Source organism: Antedon mediterranea, chromosome 2 (assembly GCF_964355755.1).
Source record: "Antedon mediterranea chromosome 2, ecAntMedi1.1, whole genome shotgun sequence".
Lineage (NCBI taxonomy): Eukaryota > Metazoa > Echinodermata > Crinoidea > Comatulida > Antedonidae > Antedon > Antedon mediterranea.
The window spans coordinates 35,827,942-35,853,024 of NC_092671.1; the positions used below are offsets into that span (position 1 = coordinate 35,827,942).

At 32.7% G+C, this 25,083-nt stretch overlaps 1 protein-coding gene across 3 annotated transcripts; it reads left to right on the forward strand.

The window, feature by feature from the left end:
• Positions 1 to 1,033: 1,033 nt before the first annotated feature.
• On the forward strand, positions 1,034 to 23,652 carry LOC140040897 (cysteine desulfurase SufS-like). 3 transcript variants are annotated; one of them, XM_072087158.1, is made up of 18 exons: positions 1,034 to 1,361; positions 8,878 to 9,231; positions 11,040 to 11,070; positions 11,737 to 11,980; positions 12,211 to 12,276; positions 12,521 to 12,586; positions 13,540 to 13,681; positions 15,077 to 15,122; positions 16,419 to 16,495; positions 16,730 to 16,803; positions 16,913 to 17,023; positions 17,656 to 17,907; positions 18,244 to 18,305; positions 18,433 to 18,486; positions 18,741 to 18,852; positions 19,843 to 20,019; positions 20,130 to 20,180; positions 22,032 to 23,652. In XM_072087158.1, exons 1-18 carry the CDS (start codon positions 1,169 to 1,171, stop codon positions 22,320 to 22,322), a joined length of 2,403 nt encoding a protein of 800 aa, XP_071943259.1. In that variant the 5' UTR covers positions 1,034 to 1,168; the 3' UTR covers positions 22,323 to 23,652. The 3 variants fall into 3 exon arrangements, with proteins under 3 accessions (XP_071943259.1, XP_071943260.1, XP_071943262.1); XM_072087159.1 differs by lacking the exon at positions 1,034 to 1,361 and adding an exon at positions 3,214 to 4,237; XM_072087161.1 differs by lacking the exon at positions 1,034 to 1,361 and adding an exon at positions 7,719 to 8,017.
• Positions 23,653 to 25,083: the final 1,431 nt, after the last annotated feature.

Here is a 25,083-nt window from a genome sequence, read left to right on the forward strand (position 1 = left end):
TACTGTAATGATCGTAATAATTATAGTTTATGATATTACATTGAAATAACATACCGCCATCTTTCAATACTTTTATATTAATATTAATCATAAATAATGATGGCGTATTCCATTTCTTGGAGTGCGGTAGCCAGGTGAAGATACAAGTGACATACAGGATTGTTTAAATGGGTGTGGGACCAGGGCGTAATGAGAAATTAAGTGATGAATTTAAATATATATTTCCCCCTAAGCAATTTTAATTTTTTTTTAAATATGCCACTTTATTTAAATTTAAATTAAAAATTATTTAGGCTACCTGAAAAAAAAAAATAATTTAAAGCAAAAAAAATACAAATGTTTTTGATTAAAATTAACCGTTTCGTTTGTCTTTTTATAAATTATTATTTTTTTTACAGAAGTGAATAACTTTATTAAAACTGCAAAATGGCCTATTTAAAGTCTGATTTAATTAATCTTATTTTTCATGTTTTTGCCACAATAGGCCTACATCTTTAACCTATCATCGTAATTGTCGGCCTCCTCCTACATCCGCCTATGGGCCCTTACTAGAAGTTTCGTATGCTTTTTTCCGTAAATGAGCGTTTTTAAATATTAAAGTATACATTCCTGTTTATATTTCCATTAATATGTAAGATAGACGAAATAAATATCCCTGTGTTTTAAATCCAGACGACTGTGTTTATTCTTCAAAGACAGGTAGGCCTACGTCAGAAAGAGAGTAAACACTTAAAACCCTTTGAATCGTGGTCCAAAACGTCTCTCCCATACCGGTGATAACAATGTATTAGCAGGGAGTTGCCAAGAAGTACTGAAATTGAAATAAATGTATCTGACCGAAATACATTCCTCGAAATAATTATCGTAATTGCTGAATAGATTGTTACGCAAACAACAATATCATTGTCAACAAACTCCTACCTGTAATACTGCATGGCTGACTAATTCCTATTGATACCCCAGTACAAAAGCATTCATACAATACCACAGCATACGTACCGAGATTAAAACGTATGATAGTTTTCGCTAATCAGTAAGTTCCGAATTGTTATATAAAGCAACACTGCATACACCTGTGGTACTGTATTTCTTTCCATAATAAGAAGGAAAGTGGAGTGAATTTGTTTGGCTAGAGAGAGGATATACACCATACCAAATTAGCTTTATAATGGAAGACGTGCCTAGCGAGGATCGTTCAAGTAAAGAAGGGGACGGTATCGATTGTGACAGCGACCATAGGCCTACGGTAACAGACGTCTCTCCCATTGATGAGGGGTTAGAGCAGGTTGTTAAGCGAAGGACTACTACATCCACTGATGTAAAAGACGAACGACCCAGAAGTTATGTTAGGTTTTCAGCTCGTAAGTATTGCGTGTCGTACCGTATTTAGTTGTCAACATTTATATTCCTAACTAATAACAATCAGCTTAATCCGGATTAGGCCTAATAGATATAATGCCACGTAAAAAATGTGTTCCTTTAAAAAAAGTGTGAGGGATTTTTGTAAGCATAGCAACTGACCGGAAGGGATAATGAAGTGAATGTTTTGTGTGTTCCTTGTTAACTAATTTTCAACATTCTTATAAGTTAACACATACACATAACTAAAATCTGAGTACGATTATTTACACTGTACAAATAGCTTGAAATGGAACTTTACCCGATGTCCGTTTCAGTTCATTTGCAAAAAATTGGATCAAAACCCACGTGGCCTAAATAGTTGATGTTTGAATTATATTTAAAATTTAAGATATTTGATACCACAGTGTTACACCAACAAAAATTACATCACATTTGATAAAAACACTGCTGTACTACTAAATACTGAAATATATTTGATGTTAAGATTATGCCAATCTTACTTTATGGTAGCGAAATATGGGGTTTAAATGATATGTCAGTATTAGAGAAAGTTCATCTAAGATTCTGTAAATACATTCTAGGAATAGGTAATTCTGCACCAAGTGTTGCAGTGAGAGGAGAATGTGGAAGATTCACTATCCAAATTCAAATTATCATTAATATAATTCGTTATTGGCTTAGAGTAATCCAAATGGATAATGACAAATTTATTAAACAATGTTATGATTTTCAATATAGAAAAGCTCAAAGAAATGAGCAATGTTGGGCCAATGACGTAAAACAAATACTATGCATAAATGGATTTGGTAACATATGGTACTCACAACAGGTTAATAATATATATACTTTTATTTCAAATTTTAAACAAAGGCTTACAGATATTGAACGACAGAAATTCTACGAAGATACTAGGATACACTCTAAGCTTCAATATTACAAGCACGTTAAATATAAGTTTGGAATTGAAGAATATCTAACGAAAGTAACAAATTACAAACATAGACAAATTATGACTAAGATACGACTAGGAATTTTAGAATTAGAAATTGAAAAAGGAAGATGGAATTGTATAAATAGAAATGAAAGATTATGCAAATTATGTGCTTTACAATCAATTGAAGATGAATATCATTTCACTTTAGTTTGTCCATTTTATTCAGATATTAGAACTAAATATATGTTTTCCTTTTATACAAACAACCCAACTAAATTAAAATATATTTATCTTATGTCTGCCACAAATACTGATCTTATTGTTAAACTTGGAAAATATTTATTTTTTTCATTTAAACGTAGAACAGAATTTTTAAACGCACTCAACTGATATTTATTTAATATTGTATTACATTGTATATTATTTGGGCCAAAGGCCATATATAATAAATGTTTCTTGGATCTCCAAGAAAGAATGAGAATGAGAAATTGTATTAGGGCTACTGAGCGGGCTACTGAGGTAAAATGTTACGTAACTTACCAGGTTTGAAATGACCATACAATTTAGCGCCCTCAATTAAGCCTATCGACCCATACTTGTTTTAGTGTACTGGTGGATGTGATTGAAAACAAAAACAAATGAGGGTCTATATAATTATGTTATTTTTATCTAAAGCTAAATACAAATTAACGTATACCGTGTAAACGCACGTTAGCGTTTCAATTCTTTTTAAAATAAATTTTGTCATGATTACCAAATGAGAAACCATGTTTGTAGGTACGTAATATTTATATTACGAATAATTAGTGAAAAAAAACTAACACATATTTGTTTGTTATAGTTTAGGTAGGGAGGATACACCTCCATGATTATAGACGCAAAACATGTTTGTTTCAGGTCAATTGTGTTGACTATTGCGGCTGGTACAGTGGTAGTGTCGAGGCTTTCTTTCTTTACATAACAATCACGACTGTAAAAGAAATGTTTACGAGGCACTGTGTAAATACTGTGAGATATGCCCGACCACGGTGATATGTTGTTAGTTATGGACCTACATAGGTGCGGAAGCGTCTCATGATTTCTTCTATACTACTTTATACATTCAGGAGACATGGTCCCTCGGGGGTTTCATGCATGTTTGTACTGTACTCCATTCATAGACATATCTATTACACACCTGAAAACATAATTCATCAAACATGTGCTGCCAATGATAATTTACTGTAAGATGAGGTTGAGGCGGGGGTTGAGGATCGGGACAATTTTAGGGAGAATCCCTGACATTGTCATGTCAAGACGTCAGTAAAGTACAATTAATTATCCAGATAATGATGACTTAAAACATAAAAACATATTAAATCTGTAGTGTATTTTGTTCTTAAGTGACAAATGAACTTTGATATAGGCCTGTATCGTAACTTTCTTTGAATATGCCAATTTACCCTCATGTACTGAACTTGGGGTCGAAAAGGTGAAAGTAATATTGCTGAGGTCAAGTTTGTACACATTTCCTTACCAACCACACTACGATCAGGAACACATCATAGGATATAAAAGGCCTATAAACACTATACGGAGCATTTGGCGAACACCGGTCCTTCTCAACGGGACCACATTTTTCAAATATCTTTTAGATCGTGTGTCTACGAATCAATTTCACTCGCGGATCGGATTGGATGTGAACAGGGAGAACACAGCTGGAGGTTGTGCTTGACTCATGTACTAAATTCGGACCTATAAGTAAAATGTGTGGGTGACTAAAAACCGCATCAGAAAGAGCACAACTTTGAGAATCAAACAAAGACTAGTAACGAAACGGAATCTTAGTAACAATTAGACTATAACAGTCATTGACGTGCTTGTAGGCCTATTGTTTTGGATATAACTATCTGGTTGTAGTCTACGTTATGGCAACGGTACGAAAGACACCCAGTGTTAGATGTGAGTACTGTAGTTTTATTTAATTCCTCCACATAGTCACTGGATTCTGAATTAACGCAAGTTTGATTTCTCTAGGCCTGGCCGACACAAAATTATTACCTTTCTGATACCGGATATTGCTTTTCCTCACGGGGAACACTTTTGTTTTTACTCTATACATATTCCATTTCTTGTTTCTTACCTTCGGTATATAATGGCTTCTGAAGTGATGAGCCCCTTGATTTGTAACGGCCACTAAATGTCACTTAAAATACTTCGTTATTAATGATTAATAGAAAGTGCATGTAGTACCTACACACATGGAGGTAAAAAATAATTATTATACACCTGTAGTCATCACTTGATAAAACCTGTTGAACGTTCCATATTGGGCCAATATTTATCGAATCATGCTAGACCTTACGGTACCTATCACAAAAATGTTTTTTTTTCGTAATAATAACGCGCCCAAGTCTATCATATGCAATGTAGTTTCACATATGGACTATACTATTAGGCATCACATGTGATACATATGTTACAGTGTAAACAGAATTTGCCTATAATACTGGAAGGATTATGCATGCATGATTTGCCTATGATACTTTGGCCAACTGAATGGCTGACATTAAGAATTAGTTTATTATTATAATATCAGTATCTGCACGATATTTTTTTTTAAATGTTGTAAAAGTCAATATGCAAGTTAGGCTACCATTAGGATATACAACTTTCAATAGTCTTATAATAATATTATTCGCGTATTTATTATCACTTTCGTCAGTGAAGCAATGACGAAAGAGGTCACATTATTAATGTCATTACAGTTGTTCCAAATGAAGTCCAGAACAAACTATATAGCCTACAACCACAACATCTACCACATGGACAACTACCCCCGGACGCGATATTTTGTTTCGTACATTATTTGGGACCCCTTATGTGAAAAATAGCCGAACTACTTCCTGAATATAACTAAAACTAACCCTCTAAATAATCTCTCTCTCATTATATAGTAAAAATAAGTTGTTGATGGAATTCGAACCCCATACATCGACATCTACAGTCCATAGTCTAATCCACTCGAATACACAGACGGCTTGACAGAAAGTGTTTGTATTAGCGAATTGACTAATGAATGTGACGTTTCATGAGTCATCCCCTCCCGGCCCCCACTTATGTACGAAAAGAAATATCTTCCCCCGGACAATCATAATTTTATTTGAACAATAGAGGTGGCATATTGTTAATGTTCCTCATACGTGACCTGATGAACGTCGTCGCCAAAGAATGATTATTATTTTAACATAGGCCTACGCCTACTTATGGTCAAATTTCGTTTCCGCTGTTATACGATAAGTTGATAGTGAAAGAAAAAAAAATGAATGAGTTTTATTTAGCTCACTGTTTTATCAACTTAAGAAGCGTCACTCAGTGGCGTAACGACTATAAGCGCTCACTGGGGCTCCGGATCTTATGGGCCCCTGAGTAGTTTCCCAGAGGGAAAAACAGACATTAGAATATGTCTAAAGGGTTGGAGGGCTACTTAAACCAGGGGCCACTGGCGTTACTATTTAGGCCTACATCAGGCCAACAAAATATATAGGCATAATGTCGTCGGTAGCTTTGATAGGAGACTGTTTGTTGGACCTTCTGTATACAACGGATGCGTTTCGGTCAATTTATAATGGGCTAATAGTCTTTCCATGTTTTGCGTCATAGAAACTCAATAAACATCAATATCTAAAATGATACAAGATATTTATAATGCAGAGAGATATCAGCTTACCTGATATCAACCGTTGACCATTTATCTTTTTAATGACCACATCTCGATATTTTTTTTAATCGGTCATATCGTTAATGCTATAATTCGTAAGGTACAATCGATTTAACTTGTTATACGCTGTTGCTATTTATTATGTACATTTTGTTTTATTGTACAATGTTTTTTTCTGTTCCCTTTTTTCTGTTTATCAGTCTTCAGTGAGTAGGCATTTTACGTGAAAACGTTTGCCAACCGATGAGAAATTGTTTTGGTATTCTTTAGGGAATGCTTGTGTTTAAGAAGTAGCATACTATGTAATGCCAGATCCACACAATGTGTTGCTTAATCTATTCTATATCACATTTCATTGGTTTATCATGCGCTATATGGGTAGCGGCCTATTTACCATGTGAACAGGCGGCTCGCATTTGACTACTAACTCACGTGCCCGATCTTTCGTAAAATCACCCGATTCTCTGTACTGTATCTCTAGATATGGCATTTCTGTGTAGTATCATATTTTAAGTAAATAATTTTATGTAGGTTTAGCCTTATGACCTATGACTGTCACATGTGATACATATGTGACACTGTGTTACAGAAAATAGGCTACTTGATACTGAACAAATATAGATACAGTATTTCATTGGGGTTTTGCTTCTGGAAGCAAGAGCGAGCTCCCGCGTTCCTCGGTATAACAATGATAACTTGTAGTTTCCGTCACCAATTGTAACCTTACCACCAACCTTACTAGATTTAGGTAGGCCTACAGTAGGTCTAGTTATGATATAGGCTAAATTTACCTCGATTTCTTCAAGGGAAATACGGTTCTTACGTCTTACATTCTCAGGGACACCCATTGTACTGCACTACATGCTAGGCCTAATTAATGCAATTAATTATTTAGACTAATTCCACTTACAATAAAAACACCAACAGCATTTTTACTGATTCAATGTCATTGACCTAGTAGCTTTTTTGTAAATAAATATTCAATTCCGGTAATTGTGACTACCGGTAACGACTTCCAATGAATGACATTGGAATTAGGACTTTTATCGTTTTGTTTACGCTTACAATTATTGTAAACATACTAATGTTAACGTCAGACGGATGATAATTATATTATGTATACAATTGCCCGATAGCATGTTACATGAATAATCGGACCATGGTACGGAATAATCAAGAAAATTTACCGCAAAGAAACTTGGAAAAGGATGTAAGCGCACTGCAACTATTGACAAATCATGTCGCGATGGAGGCTCATCCGAACTTTCACTTTTTACTGTATATATATATATATATATATATATATATATATATATATATATATATATATATATATATATATATATATATATATATATATATATATATATATATATATATATTCAGGTATATATAAATGTATTCAGGTAATTTTAATATTTATTTGTATTAGGTGCATACCGTTTCACATGAGGTAAATAAACAACAAATAATGATAATACCTTTATGAATTTTAGTTACGGAAGTACTCGGTAGGCGGTCCATTCAATCATCAAAGATTGAGAATTTCCCACCAAGTTTATAAGTCTTATTATATCAAGTGGAAAAGGCAATTTGTCTAGGTCTATATAGTATAGTATAATATATATAAATTTATTCAGGCAATTTTAATTTGTATTTTCATACATTTCAGGTAAGGGGTAATGAGGTAAATAAACAATAGCGTAACATAATAATGATAATACCTTTATGAATTTTAGTTATGGAAGTACTCGGTAGGCGGTCCTTGTAATCAGCAAGATAAATCGTTCAAAATTTGAATAATCACACTTACTATTGTAAGTGCAATGTGTACTAAGCCCTTATATATCGATGGTTAGAGCATTTATAGTTCATAACTCGCGATAAGTGATGTACTTGGAAGCGAACCAGTGAATATAGATACTATTTTTTATCACGGCGATAGCATTATTCAGACACTGATTCCATATTTGGTTAGGGAAAATAATTGTTCATATTTAAACCCAACCTTTCTACAGATAGTAAGTTTTTTATATTTATTATTTATGTTATAAAACCTGAAAAAGTATGTTGAGTGTATCTTGAGATTGAAATTTTATACCCATATATGGAATTTTAATGAAAAGAAACACATTTTATTGTCGACGAAATATAAGATTGCAGACAAGCGAAAGTTCAAGACGTAAAACCTACCAATAGACTATGCTAAATAGTACATCTTGAGGTTTTCCATTTTCAATTGTCGTTGAGGTGGTCTGTCCGAACTTTCGCTTTGAATATGCAAAAAAATGTTTATTTAGATTTTTTTTGTGGATATGATCGTATCTACTGATTGTTTTTACTGTGATCCCCAAGTGGAATATGTTTGATTATGTCCTGTAGGAGACTTGAAATAGTTGTGTCAACCCGGCGAATGTAGTGTAGGTCTTTTTGCAGACAAACGGATTTATATTACTTTAGTTTATTGGATAATAATGATGCCTCTTGTCATAGAATATTAAAATCTCATATACACGAATGAGTAATCTTTTGGGAGAAACCACTAGCTCAAAAGAAAGATATGATCAATCGATGTTAATTAAAAACAACAAATGTTTTATTTGAGCAGTTATTCGTTTGTATCGCAGACGATAAGACTGTTGTAGAGTCCCAGTTTAAACCATGGATGTTGAGTGCGATGACCAAGTCAATAGTAAACAGCCTATAAGCCTGAAAATGGCTATGGCTTCTCTCGGAATTAACAAATCTGTTCGGCCTAAACGAAATGTTAGCTTCCGAACCGATTTAGAAGAACCTTCCATGTCTGATATTCCTAAAGAAAAATCTACTGGAAGTAAAAAAGTTTCATTTGATGATCATATATCGTTTGATTTATCCCCAGTTAAAGATGATGTAGAAGGAAGCGATGATGTGGTATCAGAGCAGGTGAACGGAGGAGAAGATATTGCACCGAGTCACCGGAATGAAAACAACAACAGAGACGTCGTAGCGAGGGATTCTTCATTTCGTAAATTCAGTAGAAGTTTCAAAAGGCAGAGCTCAAAACACATGGCGAGATTAAATAGCAGATCGTCAGCTGGTGACGACGATCTAGCGATAGTTAATGAGGAGGAAAACAGTGATGATGAGAGTGAAGATGATATTGAAGATGATCCAGAAAAGATGATGAGATATGTTGACGAAAGTGTCATAGGTAAAGATGCCTCTTTCATTGGGCCCTATGGCGAAAGAAAAGGTATGTTTGTAGTATTTGACTTGGTCCATTCATAAATTATATTTACTATAGTTTACTAATAATAATATGGTTGATGGAATTTTCGTTTGGGAAATTGAATCAATAGATTTTATAGTTACAGTAAAGCATTTTTTTTTTGGGAATAATACAATTACATTAATGTTATTTAACAAGGCCATATCCATGGCTGCAGTCGCGTGTGCAAATTTGATTTAGTGTTTACCGACCGACCAACCGACATAGTGAGCTGTAGAGTCGTGTTTGCACGCGATTAAAAAGCGGACATTGAAGTTTTTAACTTTCTTTTATAATCAACCAGATAGCTTACTCATTTTTTACGATAGATGAACTTTAGCATTATATGTTCCATTATTGTATAACAACAACATTTGTATTTAAACTAGTCTCAATTTCTTTGAAGTCTGCGTCGCGCATGGTACAGATATGCTTCAAACTCCAATTATATACTGCATTGTCTCATTCTGACAATCGTATCATATTTTTAAATCTCTATAACAGTTCCGTATATTGTATAACAACGTCATCATTAGTTTGTTATCACCCGTCGTTAAAGAGACATATATTGTAAATAAAACGGCATACATTGTTAACATTAAAGATGTATTGTCCCTTGAAACACAAAAAATGAAAACAAAAATATTCTAAATTTAAATTGGCCATATCAAAGTAATATTAAAGTTATTCACTTTAAGTCGAAAATTCGAGCCAAAAACAACAGTTTACGTAATTAACAGGTAAATTAATTAGATTACATTTTGTCTGAGAAATCGTCGCAAGCGAAAGTAAACAAAGATTTCAAACCATGAGTATGCATTATGCATGATGCTAATTAGGATTGTTTACAACTCATCACGGTTGAGAAGGTGTTTTCACACAGATTGCGAGGAAGTTTTATGATTATGCATACAGAGTAGCCAAACAAGCGCATTGCATTATGGGATATGTTTTGATTGAAAACTTTGACTGGAAGTCAAAGTTATTCTTTGAACAAAAAAACATCTGTATTTCGGTTAAATTATTTTTTTTTGGACTAATTTTTGGTGAAAGTTAATAACTATTATGATACTTCAAAATTACCCACTTTTTTCGAAATTAAAAAAAAAATTGGGGGGGGGGGGGGGAATTAGTCAAAGAGACTTCAGTCGTATCAAAACAAATCATGTTGTGTGTAGGTATACCATAATATTTAGCTTTCTATTTGTTTTGTTTTAATGTCAATAATATGTTGTTGATCTCGGCCGCCAATTGTTAGTAATAATAATGTTGTCAGATGTAATTATTTATATTAGGCCTACACCTATTGGTTTCCATTCTCACAAGTCGGCATTGATTAGTGACATTACAAATATTGTTTTGTTACATCATCATGAACATAAATGAACATAATTGAAGATGTAGGCCTATTGTCCCTAAAAAAACATGACAAATGAAGGTTAATAAAATCAGACTTTAAATAGACCATTTTGCAGTTATTCATTTCTGTAAAAAAAAAACATTTCACTTATAAACAGACAAAAGAAACAGTTAATTTTAACCAAAAACCATTGTCTGACAGACAATTTAAGTATTTGTTGCATTAAATTACATTTTTCAGGTAAATATTGTTTTTTTCGATACAGTTTTTGGTGAAAGGGAATAACTATTAGGTGATATTAAAATGGCATATTTAACAACAAATTTGGAAAATAAATTTTTAGGGGGATAATATATCTTTAAGTAATTTCATCATTTCATAATGCACACGGACATTACTGTTGTTTTAAAGTTATTTATGTTTTATTTTACAGTGACTTATTGTGATTATACAGCTTCCGGCAGGTTAGTTGTTTTTCATATTGAAAATTAAAAATCTCATTAAAATTCAAATGTTGATTAGGTATGGTGTTTTTTTGGAGAAATAAAGAAAATATTCACCCACTGTGGTACGGTCTTCACATGAACTATCATTTATAATTATTACAGTATATTTGAAACATGGGAAATACCGGTAAGTTTAGGCCCACAATTTATTCAGCTAAAATCCCATTATATATTACAATCAACGTTGCTGTAAATAAGTGTACAGTACTGTAATAGCAATTTTAAGTGCTTAGCTTAGACAGACAGCAGGATATTCTGTTTAGTAAGCTTTTATAAATTATGTGAAGTGATTAGTGATTCTTAGGAAATCAAATCAGGTGCTAATTTCACCAACATTGGTATTCAATGTTGGCCTAGTGATTTGTTGAGTCATAAACATTTCACGTTTTCTTTATAATATAATGTTACATTTTTATAGAATATTGTAATCTTGTAAATGATCTCCCAATACTAGATTTTCCATCAATAAAGAAACGTCACATTTTTATTTGTGTGTAACAAATCCATGTCCATTTATATGGTTTTTGTAAAAATATTTGAAACTAAATAGGCCTATGTGAAAGTTTTCATTCATTCATACACATTTATTCATTTATTTGACAATAACGTTTTTTTCACAACCAGACCACTCAAATTCATCGAGGATTACATCACAGAACATGTGCAACCATTATATGCCAATACGCACACAACAACAAGCGTGATGGCAAAGCAGACGACAAAATTTCGAGAAGAAGCGCGTGACATCATCAAAAAGTGCGTAAACGCAAGTGAGGAGGACATGTGCATTTTCACGGGCAGTGGCACAACAGGTGCTATTCACAAATTGGTCTCAGCTATTGACCTAAAAAATAAAGCTAAAAAGGCGGTAAGTACAACTACTTAATTGATTTCAAGAGTTGGCAACTTCACATTCCATGCATAAATGATTGAAATTTCTATTATTGGATGTAAATCTATGCTAATGTGTACATGAAACATTTTTTTTGTGGGAATACCAATGCTTTTACGGTTTGAGAAATCCCACTATAATACTGTATTTTTATAACGTTGTAACTTCCTGATATAAAGTTTTCTACATTCTTTTCTTTGTTACAGGTAGTGTTTGTTGGACCATACGAACATCATAGTAACCTTCTTCCTTGGAAAGAATCTGGAGCAAAGGTAACGGCACAAACATCAATTAATACTACTGCTCATTTCCATTTTCCTAAAAACTTACAAAGAATGAAAGATAACCCTCCTATGTATAGTGCAAGCAGGCCTACAGAAATTATGCGTTTGTTTTAATAGAGCTTGCAAAAAATAATAATTTTATTTATTCATTTATTCATTTCCCAACCAACAGTGAGCTCATGGTTCACCACTTACAGGAGGGAACAACAATAATCTTGTTTCTAATTTACAGGTAATACGTATTAAGGACACTGCTAGAGGAACTCTGGATCTGGAACATCTAAAACAAAATCTTAAGGTGAGACATGGCTGTACCAAGCTTCGACCTACCAATAGTTTAAGAACTTTATTAATTATTGCTAAACTAATAAATTTACAGATACATAATATACAATAAAAATATTAAAATCTCAACAATAATGGTATTATATAAAGATTCCCAGAAATGAATTGAGAAAGAGATTTTCAAATCTCCTTATGCAACCAAAAGCATGCCAACACAACTTCAGAAACAATAGTAAATAATATATCGTAATTCCAATTATTATTATCTATAGGTCCTAATTGCAATTCAAGATTATAATCCTGTAATATTAAGTGATCACACCTTGGTTATGAATTAAACTTAAAATCACCAAACTTTATTGATAGGTAAAGGTGTTTATTGCATTGTATTTGTAAAGTATCATCTTGAAATGTTAAACAATAAATACTTTTTAAAGGATCATTTTTCTAATCTTATAATTTAATACTACTTAGCTTGTTTCAATGCCAACAAAAGTTCATATAAAGGTCATCTTTAATATTCCGTGACAATGTTTTACAATTTCTAACACAATAACTTCTTTCTTATCTTACTCATGGTACTTAATTTATATAACGAATAACGAATAATCTATACACAAAATACTAAATCACTTTAAGTGACACTAGACTATAATTCATACATGATTAGACAAAATTTCAAGGCATTTGAGGGCTAAAACTCCTTCCTAATATAAAACTTCAGTAAAAATATCTATTCAAAGCATAAGGAGCAAAGTGTTATGATATTGGGTCAAGTACGTGTCCATCAATTGGATCACATTATATCACGATGAATCAATATGATTACGTAAAAACAATATTATTTTATTGTATTAAATCATAGTCAATAGAAAGTTATGAAAATGATGACGTTTGTCCATTTTTTACAAATACGATTTGATCTTTTGCGGTTACTAACAAGTATTATCTGGTGTTTTTATTCAGAGATATAAGAAGAAGGGGCGTTTTATGATGGGTTGTTTTTCGGCAGCATCAAATGTGACTGGAATTCTTACAGACACGTTGGACGTTGCATCGCTTTTACATGAGTATGGTGCTCTATCATGTTGGGACTACGCAACCGCAGGTATTTTAATGTTTCTTAATAAATAGAATTGTAATAAAAAAAACCTACTTCCAAAACAAGTTACGCATATTTGTACGGTAATAAACAAACAAAAACAAACAAATAAGTTACCGCAACAACTTAGTCTAGTCATTTGCCATTATGTCATTTATAAACAACAACGAATTCACCCACACATGACTTGTAACGTGTCATACGTACGAAGTAATACAACAACAAAGAACTGAGGCGCATTTTTATAATTTCATTTTGAAATATGTAGTATAATCATGGCTAGATTATTTTAGATTCGACCATACTTAGTCGGTGGTTGTATCAATGTTTATTTTACCGTTGTAACCAATCACGCTTGATTACCTCACTCAAGGCACTCCTCTGTTAGCAAAATAATACACATACTGAAAACATTCTGATTTTTTTCGTTGTAAATGGGTACTTACAGAACATGCCTATTGAAAATTGTTTCATTAATAACTTCACAAATAACAAAAAAGAAAAATGTGTATTCTTTTACATGCCACTCTGTGGTAATATCTTGTACTTCACTCAGTTTCTGAGTGTTTTTATTTACTATATTTAAAACTGTAGGCCTATACATAAGATTCAGATTCAAATAGATATAGTATAGTAAAAATAGTTTATACTACTGAATAATTATAATTAGAAGCTATTGTCTGTATAAAATAGTAGGTATACAATAGGCCTACTCAAAATAATTTGTATTTTGAAGTACATTTAGGCCTATTTCTAGAACAGAAAAAATTGTGTATGGGATTATGACACTAATTTATGGCGGCCCTAGTAAAGTATCTAAGTTGAACTTGGACCTTGAAGTCAATATTTACAGTTACTAACATTATTTCTATATAGATTCGACTCTCGTTTGACTTTCATATCATGTACATGGGACACTGGTGGAAACTTAGCTTCTTTCTATATATATTAATTTCCAACGCAATAAAATCATGAAAACACACCTGATGATAAAAAAGGCACTTCATATCAAACGTTCTCAGTGTGAACAAAGTTCATTTTTTACGATCCAGTAATTTTTACTCTTTTGATCACCAAGTAGTAACAATAAACCATTTAAAGCAAATAATTAAGGCTAAGCAAATTTGGTATTCGTAATAATTATTTTCAATTGCGGAAGTTCAACAAACTATAATAATACACTCCGCAGCTTTGTATGTCCAGGCAATTCAAGGAAGAGTGAATGACGTCATATAAATGTTATTATTTTTATGACGTCAATTTGTATTCATTATTATCAACACAATTACCCTTTGTGTATTCCCCCAGTGTATTAGACAATACCTAGTAGTGTTTATTATTCCTTTCTTCTTATTCATAACTCAAAACTGTGTGTAATGATTATTTTAATTGTTATTTTAGCTCCGTACGTGAAAATTGATATGAACCCAGTTCCAGACGTAGACAGGTAAGTAGTATGAAATGAATCCAGCTTATCTATAGCCTAATGTTTCTTTATAAAGCGTCCTCCAAAGCTCCGTCTACACTAGTTTGACCAAAAAAGTGTGATGTTCCCAAAAATGGTAGTGATATGCCCAAAAAAGGTAGTGATATGCCCAAAAATGGTAGTGATATGCCCAAATATGGTAGTGATATGCCCAAATATGGTAGTGATATGCCCAAATATGGTAGTGATATGCCCAAATATGAATGTGAACGTGAACATATTCATGTTTATAATAAGTAGTAATCCCTAGCTCGGATATGTTTCGTTGACTGTCTGAGAACAACCGGGATATGTTTTTCGGACGCTGCGATGGTCACGCGTACGTTTCACGATGGAACCCGTGACGCTGCTGAGTCAGCAGAGAGACCACATCAACAGCTGCTACGTTTACATTTTGAAAGCCAACTTGTATTTTCACATTATTATTAAAATACTGAAATTCCCCGAATGATCGAACATCAAAATTGTACTGCTAAATAATCAATAGCGTACGGAATATTTATTTTCCCCGGAATCGGGATAAGTTTTGGTTAGCAGCTGTGTATAATATTGATATTGTTTCTTTTATTTCGTTCATGCTAAAACAAATTGTTGTAGTAAATAGCAAAGAATTAACTGGTCATTCACTGAAGGACAATAAACTTTAGAGAAAACCGTGCCCATTGGTTTTATTCAAACTTTCGAGAAAAAGGGAAGTAGTTGGGCCATAACAACAACCAATTTAAAAATACCAATACTGTAATTGTGTGATTGTGTTGACGTTGTCAATCAAAATTGAATATATACACCAAACTAATTCATAAATTCAGAGAAGAGTGAATTTTGATTTAAACCGATTATTCATTTTACTTCATTATTTATTGTGTAGAAGAATACAACAATCCCTCACTTTAAAAACATAATACTAATTGACTTATAATTAATTCTTTAACTAAAACTAAGTTATATGCATACATTAAAAAGCATGCAGTTTAGGATTGTTTTAAAGTTCAATAAATATATTTAGGTAGCGTTAAACTTAGGCTATGTTTCATTCTGGAGTTTTCGCTAAGCTACAATAACTCTTGATTGAACTACGTTGAGTAACCAGCGAAAGCGGGGAGAATAAGACAAGGATACGAGGATAAAAAGAAAAACATCCTTAACAAAAGCAAAGTGCATTTATTCAGATCACAATTATTACAGTAGGCTAACATTATACGGTATTTTATAGTTTGCACACTAATGATTTGTTCCACTGTATTATCTTTTCTTCAGTGTTACACCTCAAGATTTTTCAAAAGACGCAGTATACCTTTCTCCGCATAAGTTTGTAGGTGGACCAGGCACACCAGGTAAACCATTGTATAATGTTCGCCTCTTGTGAGAGGAAGGCGCTTAACTAAGCTAGAGACCGGTTGTGATTCGTTGCTATATCATTAGATGACATGGAGGCCTATTTCTTAAAGTTTCGTTGCTGTTTATCATGAGTAACATGTATTAGGCCTACTTAATGGCTGTACTCTTTATTGAGAACACAATTAAATTTACCTGTAATAAATATTGGCATGGTTTATTTTCTTTACTAGGTCTTCTAATAGCAAAGAAAAAGCTGTTTATGAGCAAGACGCCAGGAACGGTTGGAGGTGGAACAGTTGCTTACGTAAGTAACAACTTTAAGCCTAAACATGATTTTGATATAGATACATTTGTAGCCTATTCAATAGCTGGTGTACAACTTCTAGTCTTATTATTTCAAACTCTTACTTTAGGTAACTCGTGAAACACATCACTATGTTAAAAACATTGAAGAGAGAGAGGAAGGCGGAACACCTGCAATTTTAGAGTCTATTCGCGCTGGTTTGACATTCCAAGTAAAAGAGGTACAGTTTGACATTTCAGTTTCTTTAGAAAACTTCGTACAGTTTTTGAGTTGAAGACAAAAAAGCTTCATTGACTTGTTGTGTTTCAAGTACAAGTTTAAAACATTATTAAGATTGTTTCCACACATATACATTTATTGTGTTGCTATACAATAAGATAATGGTAATTCAGGAAGTCATATTTTACTTCCATTACAAAATCATCACTGATGTCCGATCATATTACACGATATCAGCAATTAAGGAAACCTTATCATTCCGAACGTGTCTATCGATGTAAATAAACAAAAGTGTCCGTATTCATTTTTGTTTTGTTCTAGTTTAAAGATACTATTTCAACATGTTTGCTTCGCTTATTTAAAATGAAAGTAAATTATTGACTCATCTTGTGATTGAATCCAAATTTCACTGTCATCCATGAAGCTCTGTCTACACTGTCAAACTTGACAATAAAGTGATGTGCCTATATATGGGCACATCAATCTATTTTAATAGTGTAGACAGAGCTTTAGAACAACTGATCACGTCGATGTATTCCAAAATGTATAACTGATAATAATAATACTGATGTATTTATGTAAATTTAAACTTGTGTACTGTACATGTTGTAATTAACAGAATGTATATTGTAGTCTATAGGAGTTGAGGAAATAGAACGTCATGAGCATGCGTTAACGAGAAAAGCATTTATGAAATGGCGGGAAACAGACAATATAATGATACTTGGAAGTAAACGCGCCAAGCGTTTGCCAATCTTCTCCTTTTTGATACTGAACCCTCAATCTGGGAAGATTCTGCACCACAACTTTGTAGCAGCTGTTTTTAATGATTTATATGGAATACAGGCAAGAGGAGGATGCGCATGCGCCGGACCCTATGCACAGGTATGGTATAATTTACATTTTTCAACCGATACAACCACATTTACTAATTTAAATAAACTGTTCAGCTTGATGAGTCATACTGGTATGTTGTTTCAAACCGTTTCGAATAAAACAAACAAACGTTCTTGGGAATACCCAGTTTTTAAAAATCTTTATAAAATGGTTAATGCGTATGCGTAAGTTATTAACAACAGATCATCATGCAAACAAAGTTCAGTAAAACAAAAATACTATTGTATATAGTATTGTATATAGTATATATATTTATATTTTTATAATACAATAAACTGAAATATTTAATATTTATAAAGTTTGTACGATGATATTTTATTTCAGGATCTTTTGGGAATAAATGAAGATTTAGCTGAAAAGTTCACATACTTTTTACTAGACGATGAGTAAGTTTTAATTTCGTATTTTAAATACGTATTGAACTTCGCCATTATGTTTGTAAATTGTTGGACTATCTCTCTTTATCTTTGATTTGGATTGATTTAACCTACGGTTTATTGTTATTATTTATAGGGAAAGACAAAAGAAACACGGTATAACATTTTCAGGGTCATTGGGAATTATGAAGTAAGTTTAGATTTTAACTCAGATTTTTTAAGACCTACATTCTCACTCAGGACGATAAAAGTATATTGATTGAAACGTCGAGAAACTCAACAGTTCTTTTCAGAACTTTATATCAACAAGACCTAGATTGTCTACATAAAATCGGATATCTTAAGTTTTGTAGACCTACAAAACTCAGATAAATTTTTCTTTGTACGATATACAAAAATCCATTGAGATTAATAAAAATAAACTTCTCCTCGTTTTATTTTTAGACCGGGTTTTGTTCGACTCAATTTACCTTTCTTCAACTCTAAGGAAACAATTGACTTCATCTTAGATGCAGTTGAAGATGTTGCCAACAATGCATGGAAATTATTGCCGCAAGTATGTCATATCATTTCCATCATACCTGATATTATCATGGGATTAGTTATTCAGCCGGCGGCGGTGGGGTTATCCACTGTCCCTTTATATTGGTTTGATCCCTTAGTTCAACCGAGGGCATGTGAGAACTTTAACCGTATATCTAAGGACACGTTGAAAACAAACTTTTGGGTCTTCAGTTGTTATCCATCACCGGATTAAATCTCATTCTGAACTTATGTAGGTCAACTTTAGAGTGCTACACCACTATTAGTAAACCTAATGTATATGTTTAGCATAAATATTAAAACTTTATTCATCTGATTCGGCAAAATAATCCAAAGAAAGGAATTTTAATACTGATAGTAATCAATAAAATAATGAGTTTAAAAACGTTTTGTAATGTGCTCTAAGGACTCATTATTAAATTCTTATTACTTACCACTAATTGTAATAAATTATCCCAAGCATACCTCTGCTCCAAAAACATTCAGTTTGGAAAATACTTTTACAACATGTCCATATAAAGTTATCGGTGACATTTACATAAAATGGTACCGTATTAGAGTATTAATACAATACAATACAATAATTCACGATGACCTGACGGTGACCTGATTGTGAAATTGATGCGCATAAAGTACCGTCCAAACATAATTATAGCCGAATGGTAATTACAAAGTACCCCATCTCAAACATGGCGAATTTTGGTCCTGCGATTTAATATTCAAGACATTTTAGTAGTCCACTTTAAAATGGAAATTCACTTTTCTTGGCGTAACTAAGACAATGAAACAACAAAGAAAATACATCAAATTACAAAAGGCAAGAGGCAGTTAAAGTTGAAAATTAAAATACAAATTGTTTTTTAAAGAAATAGAGTAGAGATTTGGGGTGTGTGCTAGTAGGCCTATATGATATACCGTAGATTATGCAAAATTGGCTTTCTAAATCCTGAAATGTGAAATTATTTTTTTGATATTTATAAACATTTTTTTCAATTAAATACAGTACCGTTATGAAGCTGGGAGTGGAGGATGGGAGCATCGGAGCTCAACAAAAACCGGAACCGATAGCCTGTTGAACGCTAAATTAATGGGCGGGAAATTCAAAGCGCCTTCCAGTCCTTATACTAATTCTCGAAAACTTCGTAACAATACCAACATGCATACGGACGCAAACTTACCAGTAAGTACGCAATGAAGATTATGTATTAATGTATTCTCAAATGTACTGGAATTATTACGTTATTGTTACGTTATAGATGAGTAAAACATCATTATTGTTATTTGAAACAGGAATACCTTGAGCACGCTAAACAGGTGTACGCTGATGCAGAAAAAGAACAGGTAAATACTCATTAATATTCATATAATAATTCTGACACCTATAAATCTGACATCTGGAGACTATTGGGTCACATACATATAGACAAGACCCATGTACACCAGCCAACACAATACGCAATAGGCTATTATTTCAGCAACACTACCAATATAACATTTCGAGGAAGACCAAGAACCACCCTACAAATAACTCTCAGCAACGACCTACTTACCCTTTATAAGCAGAACACAAACAAGTATCCCGGACGCGATTTTTTTTTTCGTACATAAGTTGGGGACCCCTTCATGAAACGTCACAAAATAAACATGAATAATTCATCAGTTAAATTTGTTGTTCCGTGTGCACCCAAGCGTATAGCAACAAGAAGTGATTACACAACTGCGATACGATACTTTCTACAGTAGGCCTAGGATTATATGTCAATTCACGTGATTGCCTTCGCGCACTCTTCTTCACACAAAATGTGTCGAGTCGAGGCTAATCGACAGCTAGGCAAGTACGGCAAGACATTAAACTAAGTAGTAATTCATTGGACATAGCCCAAAGAAAGCTTAGACCCACAAGAATAAAGAATGTGTATAATTTGTGTACTGTATTTTTTTAATTCTGCTATTTTATTATCAAACAATATGCATGTACTCAAAGGAACTTTAAAAATGCGCGTATATGAACACATGAGATGGGAAGATTTGACCCACGAGAATAAAAAATGTATTTTTGTGTAATGTTTATTGTTTAATTTTGCTGACTTATTACTCGGATTGTGTCATACCAAAGATAGTGTAACTATCTTTGGTCATACCTAACACACACACGTCATGCACACCCACACAGCTACTACTAGAATAGACATGGGTTTAGAGACTAATAATTAGGCCTAATAGTATTAATAGAAACTATAGTTTTAACACGTAATTCTTTAGTAAAAAATTATATTAAAAACACCATAAACTAAAGGCTGATTATTTCGACAATCCACACAAAACGCCGCTATTCTTCTATGAAATCGCACGCCGCAACAACAGCGGAGGATAGGCCTAGAATCGTACCGCACTTGTGTAATCACTTCTTGTTGCTATACGCTTGGGTGCACACGGAACAAGAAAATTTAACTGATGAATTATTCATGTTTATTTTGTGACGTTTCATGAGGGGGGTCCCCAACTTATGTACGAAAAAAAAAATCGCATCCCGGACAATTGAAAACCAAGAAAGACATCAAACAACTTAAAGAACTAGCCAATGAAAGATCAGACTGGAAAAAACTGGAAAAAGAGATTTACGGAGCAGCCCAAGCGGAAATGTCGGCAGACTTTTCAGCGGAGAGGCAGTAATCATCATCATCAATAAATCTGACACCTATATATTGTAACATTGTGAAATAGGCCTACTAATAGTTATTATTAAAATGGTATAGCGCTATTTTAGTTTCCAACGATATCTTACCGATAAGAACTTTATGTTTTGTTTATTATGAATTCTTTTTGTGCCATATATTCTGTTGATAAAATAAATGTCATACCACTGCCATATTTGGGCATATCACTACCACATTTGGGCATATCACTACCATATTTAGATACATCACGCTGTTTTTGTCAAACTTATAGTGTAGACAGAGCTTTAAAGTTGATGTGAATGTTAGTAATTCTCTCCTGCACTATCTTACTTTAATCATTAAAATTACGTTTATATTATCATTATAGTGTATTTCCCAAACCAGAATACTGTAATTTATTATTAATTTACAATTTATTTACAAAACTAATGATACTATTTAAAACAATTACTATATATTTTGAGTGCCCATCAATAAGTTGATGCTCAAACTAATGTTTTTATTTTTCTTTCAGGAGTACGAAGCTTTGAAAGACTCTGATCTTGACATTGGAACTAACGACCAGTCTCTCATATGGTTTTTGCAACCGAAAGAAGCTGCTCGTATCATGACATCACCAGAAAACTACAAGCCACAAGAGCTTATTGATGGCGTAGTTGTGAAGAAGTCTCAACAAGGAATTCCGTTCACTCCCAAACGTTACTCCCGTTGGAGGTCAAAGCGCATGAGCAGTAGACGACAGCAATCGCGTACCGAATCAACAACAGAAGAAAAAGAATCCAACGTCAAATGCTCAATTATGTAACTGGAATTGCACAAACTGTAATATAGTTTTGTATATTTTTGATCAGTACAAATTTTGTATAAATTTTAAATGATACAGTTAAATTAAGTTAATTTATCAAACAGTTCATCAAAGTGTATTTTATAATCCTTTTTTTTTCATTAAACTATTTACATTTTAAAATTAAAATAGGCAAAAAATATTCTATGTCTCAATAACACGCATGGGTAGAGCTTGAGATTACAGAAGTTATGAAAATAAGTGTTAATTTACTATGATTTTTATTACGCTTACAGACATTATTACACATTTTTAAATTATAGGAGTTCTGTTAAATCTGCAAAAGTTTGGAATTTTAATAAACTTCACTTAATACAATATTATTTGATAAAGTTAGTGTAAGCGTTCCCCTGATAACAACATTTCGAAGCGGATGTTATTTTATTGGTTTTAAAGCACCATTTTATCAGACATTCCAACAATTTAAATTTAATTTAGTATCAAATGTCAAACCTGATTGAATACAGTGATGATGATTAGATATTGATATACGATTACTTAAGAGTAATATAGTACAGAGATTTTTTTCAAAAAGTTGCCAAAATATACATTTTTTAAATATGGTGAGGTGAAACGAGCAGAAAATATGTGATTCTGCGCATATCAATTATTATCAGTTAAAAAACATTTCCCTGCACATAATAATGCTACGGTGGCTGATTTCCGCTAAAGAAACAATTATTTTATAATACGGCGTTATATAACGCCGTAATTAGGGCGTTATAACACCGTATTAGGGCGTTATAACGCCCTAAATATACAATCTGTTCACACATACATACGCTTTGTGTCCAACTATGCCTATGTAGTGTATGGAGTCGAGTTATTTGCTTAAAAAATGTGTAACATTCACAAGGTTTTAAATATCTAATTTAATATCAAAACAATTTGTTTAAAGGTTTTTGTTAAGATAACGCAATCATAAAGTTACTGCGAAGATGATTTTAGACCACAAAATGTAAAAACAATGCATTAGAGAATCGCTGTACAAAATAAACGCGCACGCGTAGAGCGTGCAGGGAGCGCACAGCCAGAGCCGTTAAATTAAATGGATTTTGTATGTACTACGCATTGTATAATTAGGGCGTTATAACGCCCTAATACGGCGTTATAACGCCGTATTATTATAAAATAAGTTCTTTTGATTGATTGATTGATTGATTGATTCTTTTATTTTTCACACAACATTCATAAAAATATAAATAAAAGATTAAGTACAATAAAGTGTGAAATCCATTCAAAGTCGCAACTTTCTTTGACGGAAATCAGCCACCGTATATATGCTCCAAAATATCCACTTTTTAAAATTGCGCATTTATTGTGTTATCATAATCTTATAGAGCCATAGTAACTAGTTATGTCAAAAATAAAAGTCTCGAAATTACTGAAAGAACGACTCAACTGACATTTTTCAAAAATCACCTTTTTAGCTTTTTGGGCTATTTAGGGAATGATACACCTTGTGGTATATTCAGATATTCAAAATTTTAACTAGAAATCAGAAATTTTAAAATCAAAATACCACTCAATTACAAGTGTGTGTTACTATTGTCACCAAAGACTAACTCAACGAAATACAAATGCCATGAAAGACTCACTCAAATGACATATTAACACATATTATCATAGGAAACCCATTCAAGTGCACAACAATGGTGTTAATTACAGCAAGCTGTGTAATGTTGTTGTTTTAAACATAAAATAATTTGGTACTGCCCTACGAATAATTGTCAATAATTATTTTATTCAATACTCACTTAAACTTGTTTGGTTATTATTATATAATCTACACATGGGAAGAGCTAAAGCAAGAACACGTTTTTTTTTATTATCTCAAAACTTGCTTATTGACATGCGCAGAACCCATTATTCGTTTCTGCGCATGTTTATTATGTTAGATAAACTGGTTACTGTAGCACAATTGACATGCGCAGAACCAATTATTCGTCTCTGCGCATGTTTGTTATGCAATAGTAACCATTTATGTCAAAACTGGTTACTATAGCACAATTCACATTCGCCGCGAACCCATTATTCGCCTCTGCGCATGTTTATTATGCTATAGTAACCATTTATGTCAAAACTGGTTACATAGCACAATTGACATGCGCAGAACCCATTAGTCGACTCTGCGTATGTTTATTATGCAATAGTAGGGTCGAAAATCGTACTATAGTACAGGGATTTTTTCAAAAAAATTGCCAATTTTCGACCTTTTTATTTTTCGATAAAACTGGTTACTATAGCACAATTAACATATGCAGAACCCATTATTCGCCTCTGCGCATGTTTATTATGCAATAGTAACCATTTAAGTCAAAAAATAAGTGTCGAAAATCGGCCATTTTTCGAAAATTTTAAAAAATGGCAAATTTTCGACCTTTTTATTTTTCGATAAAACTGGTTACTATAGCACAATTGACATGCGCAGAACCCATTATTCGCCTCTGCGCATGTTTATTATGCTAATCAAATCAATTTGCTTTATGCAGTTGAGTCGTTTCATGACGGGGCAGTATAGTACAGGGATTTTTTTTTTAAATTGCCAAAATATCTACTTTTTAAAATTGAATAATTATGCGATAATACTACCATATATGCAAATATATATTATCATCATCTTATAGAGCCATAGTACCTAGTTATGTCAAAAAATAAAAGTCTCGAAATTTGGCAATTTTTCCGAAAATTACAATAATAATGTTATAATATTGCTATATAT

Bases quoted from the DNA above. Each gene is read 5' to 3' on its own strand.
- LOC140040897 (XM_072087158.1), top strand. From the start codon at position 1,169: ATGGAAGACGTGCCTAGCGAGGATCGTTCAAGTAAAGAAGGGGACGGT. The intron at 16,496-16,729 runs GTAAACCATTGT...TTTCTTTACTAG, and splicing joins AGGTGGACCAGGCACACCAG to GTCTTCTAATAGCAAAGAAA. The intron at 18,306-18,432 runs GTAAGTTTTAAT...TATTATTTATAG, and splicing joins TACTTTTTACTAGACGATGA to GGAAAGACAAAAGAAACACG.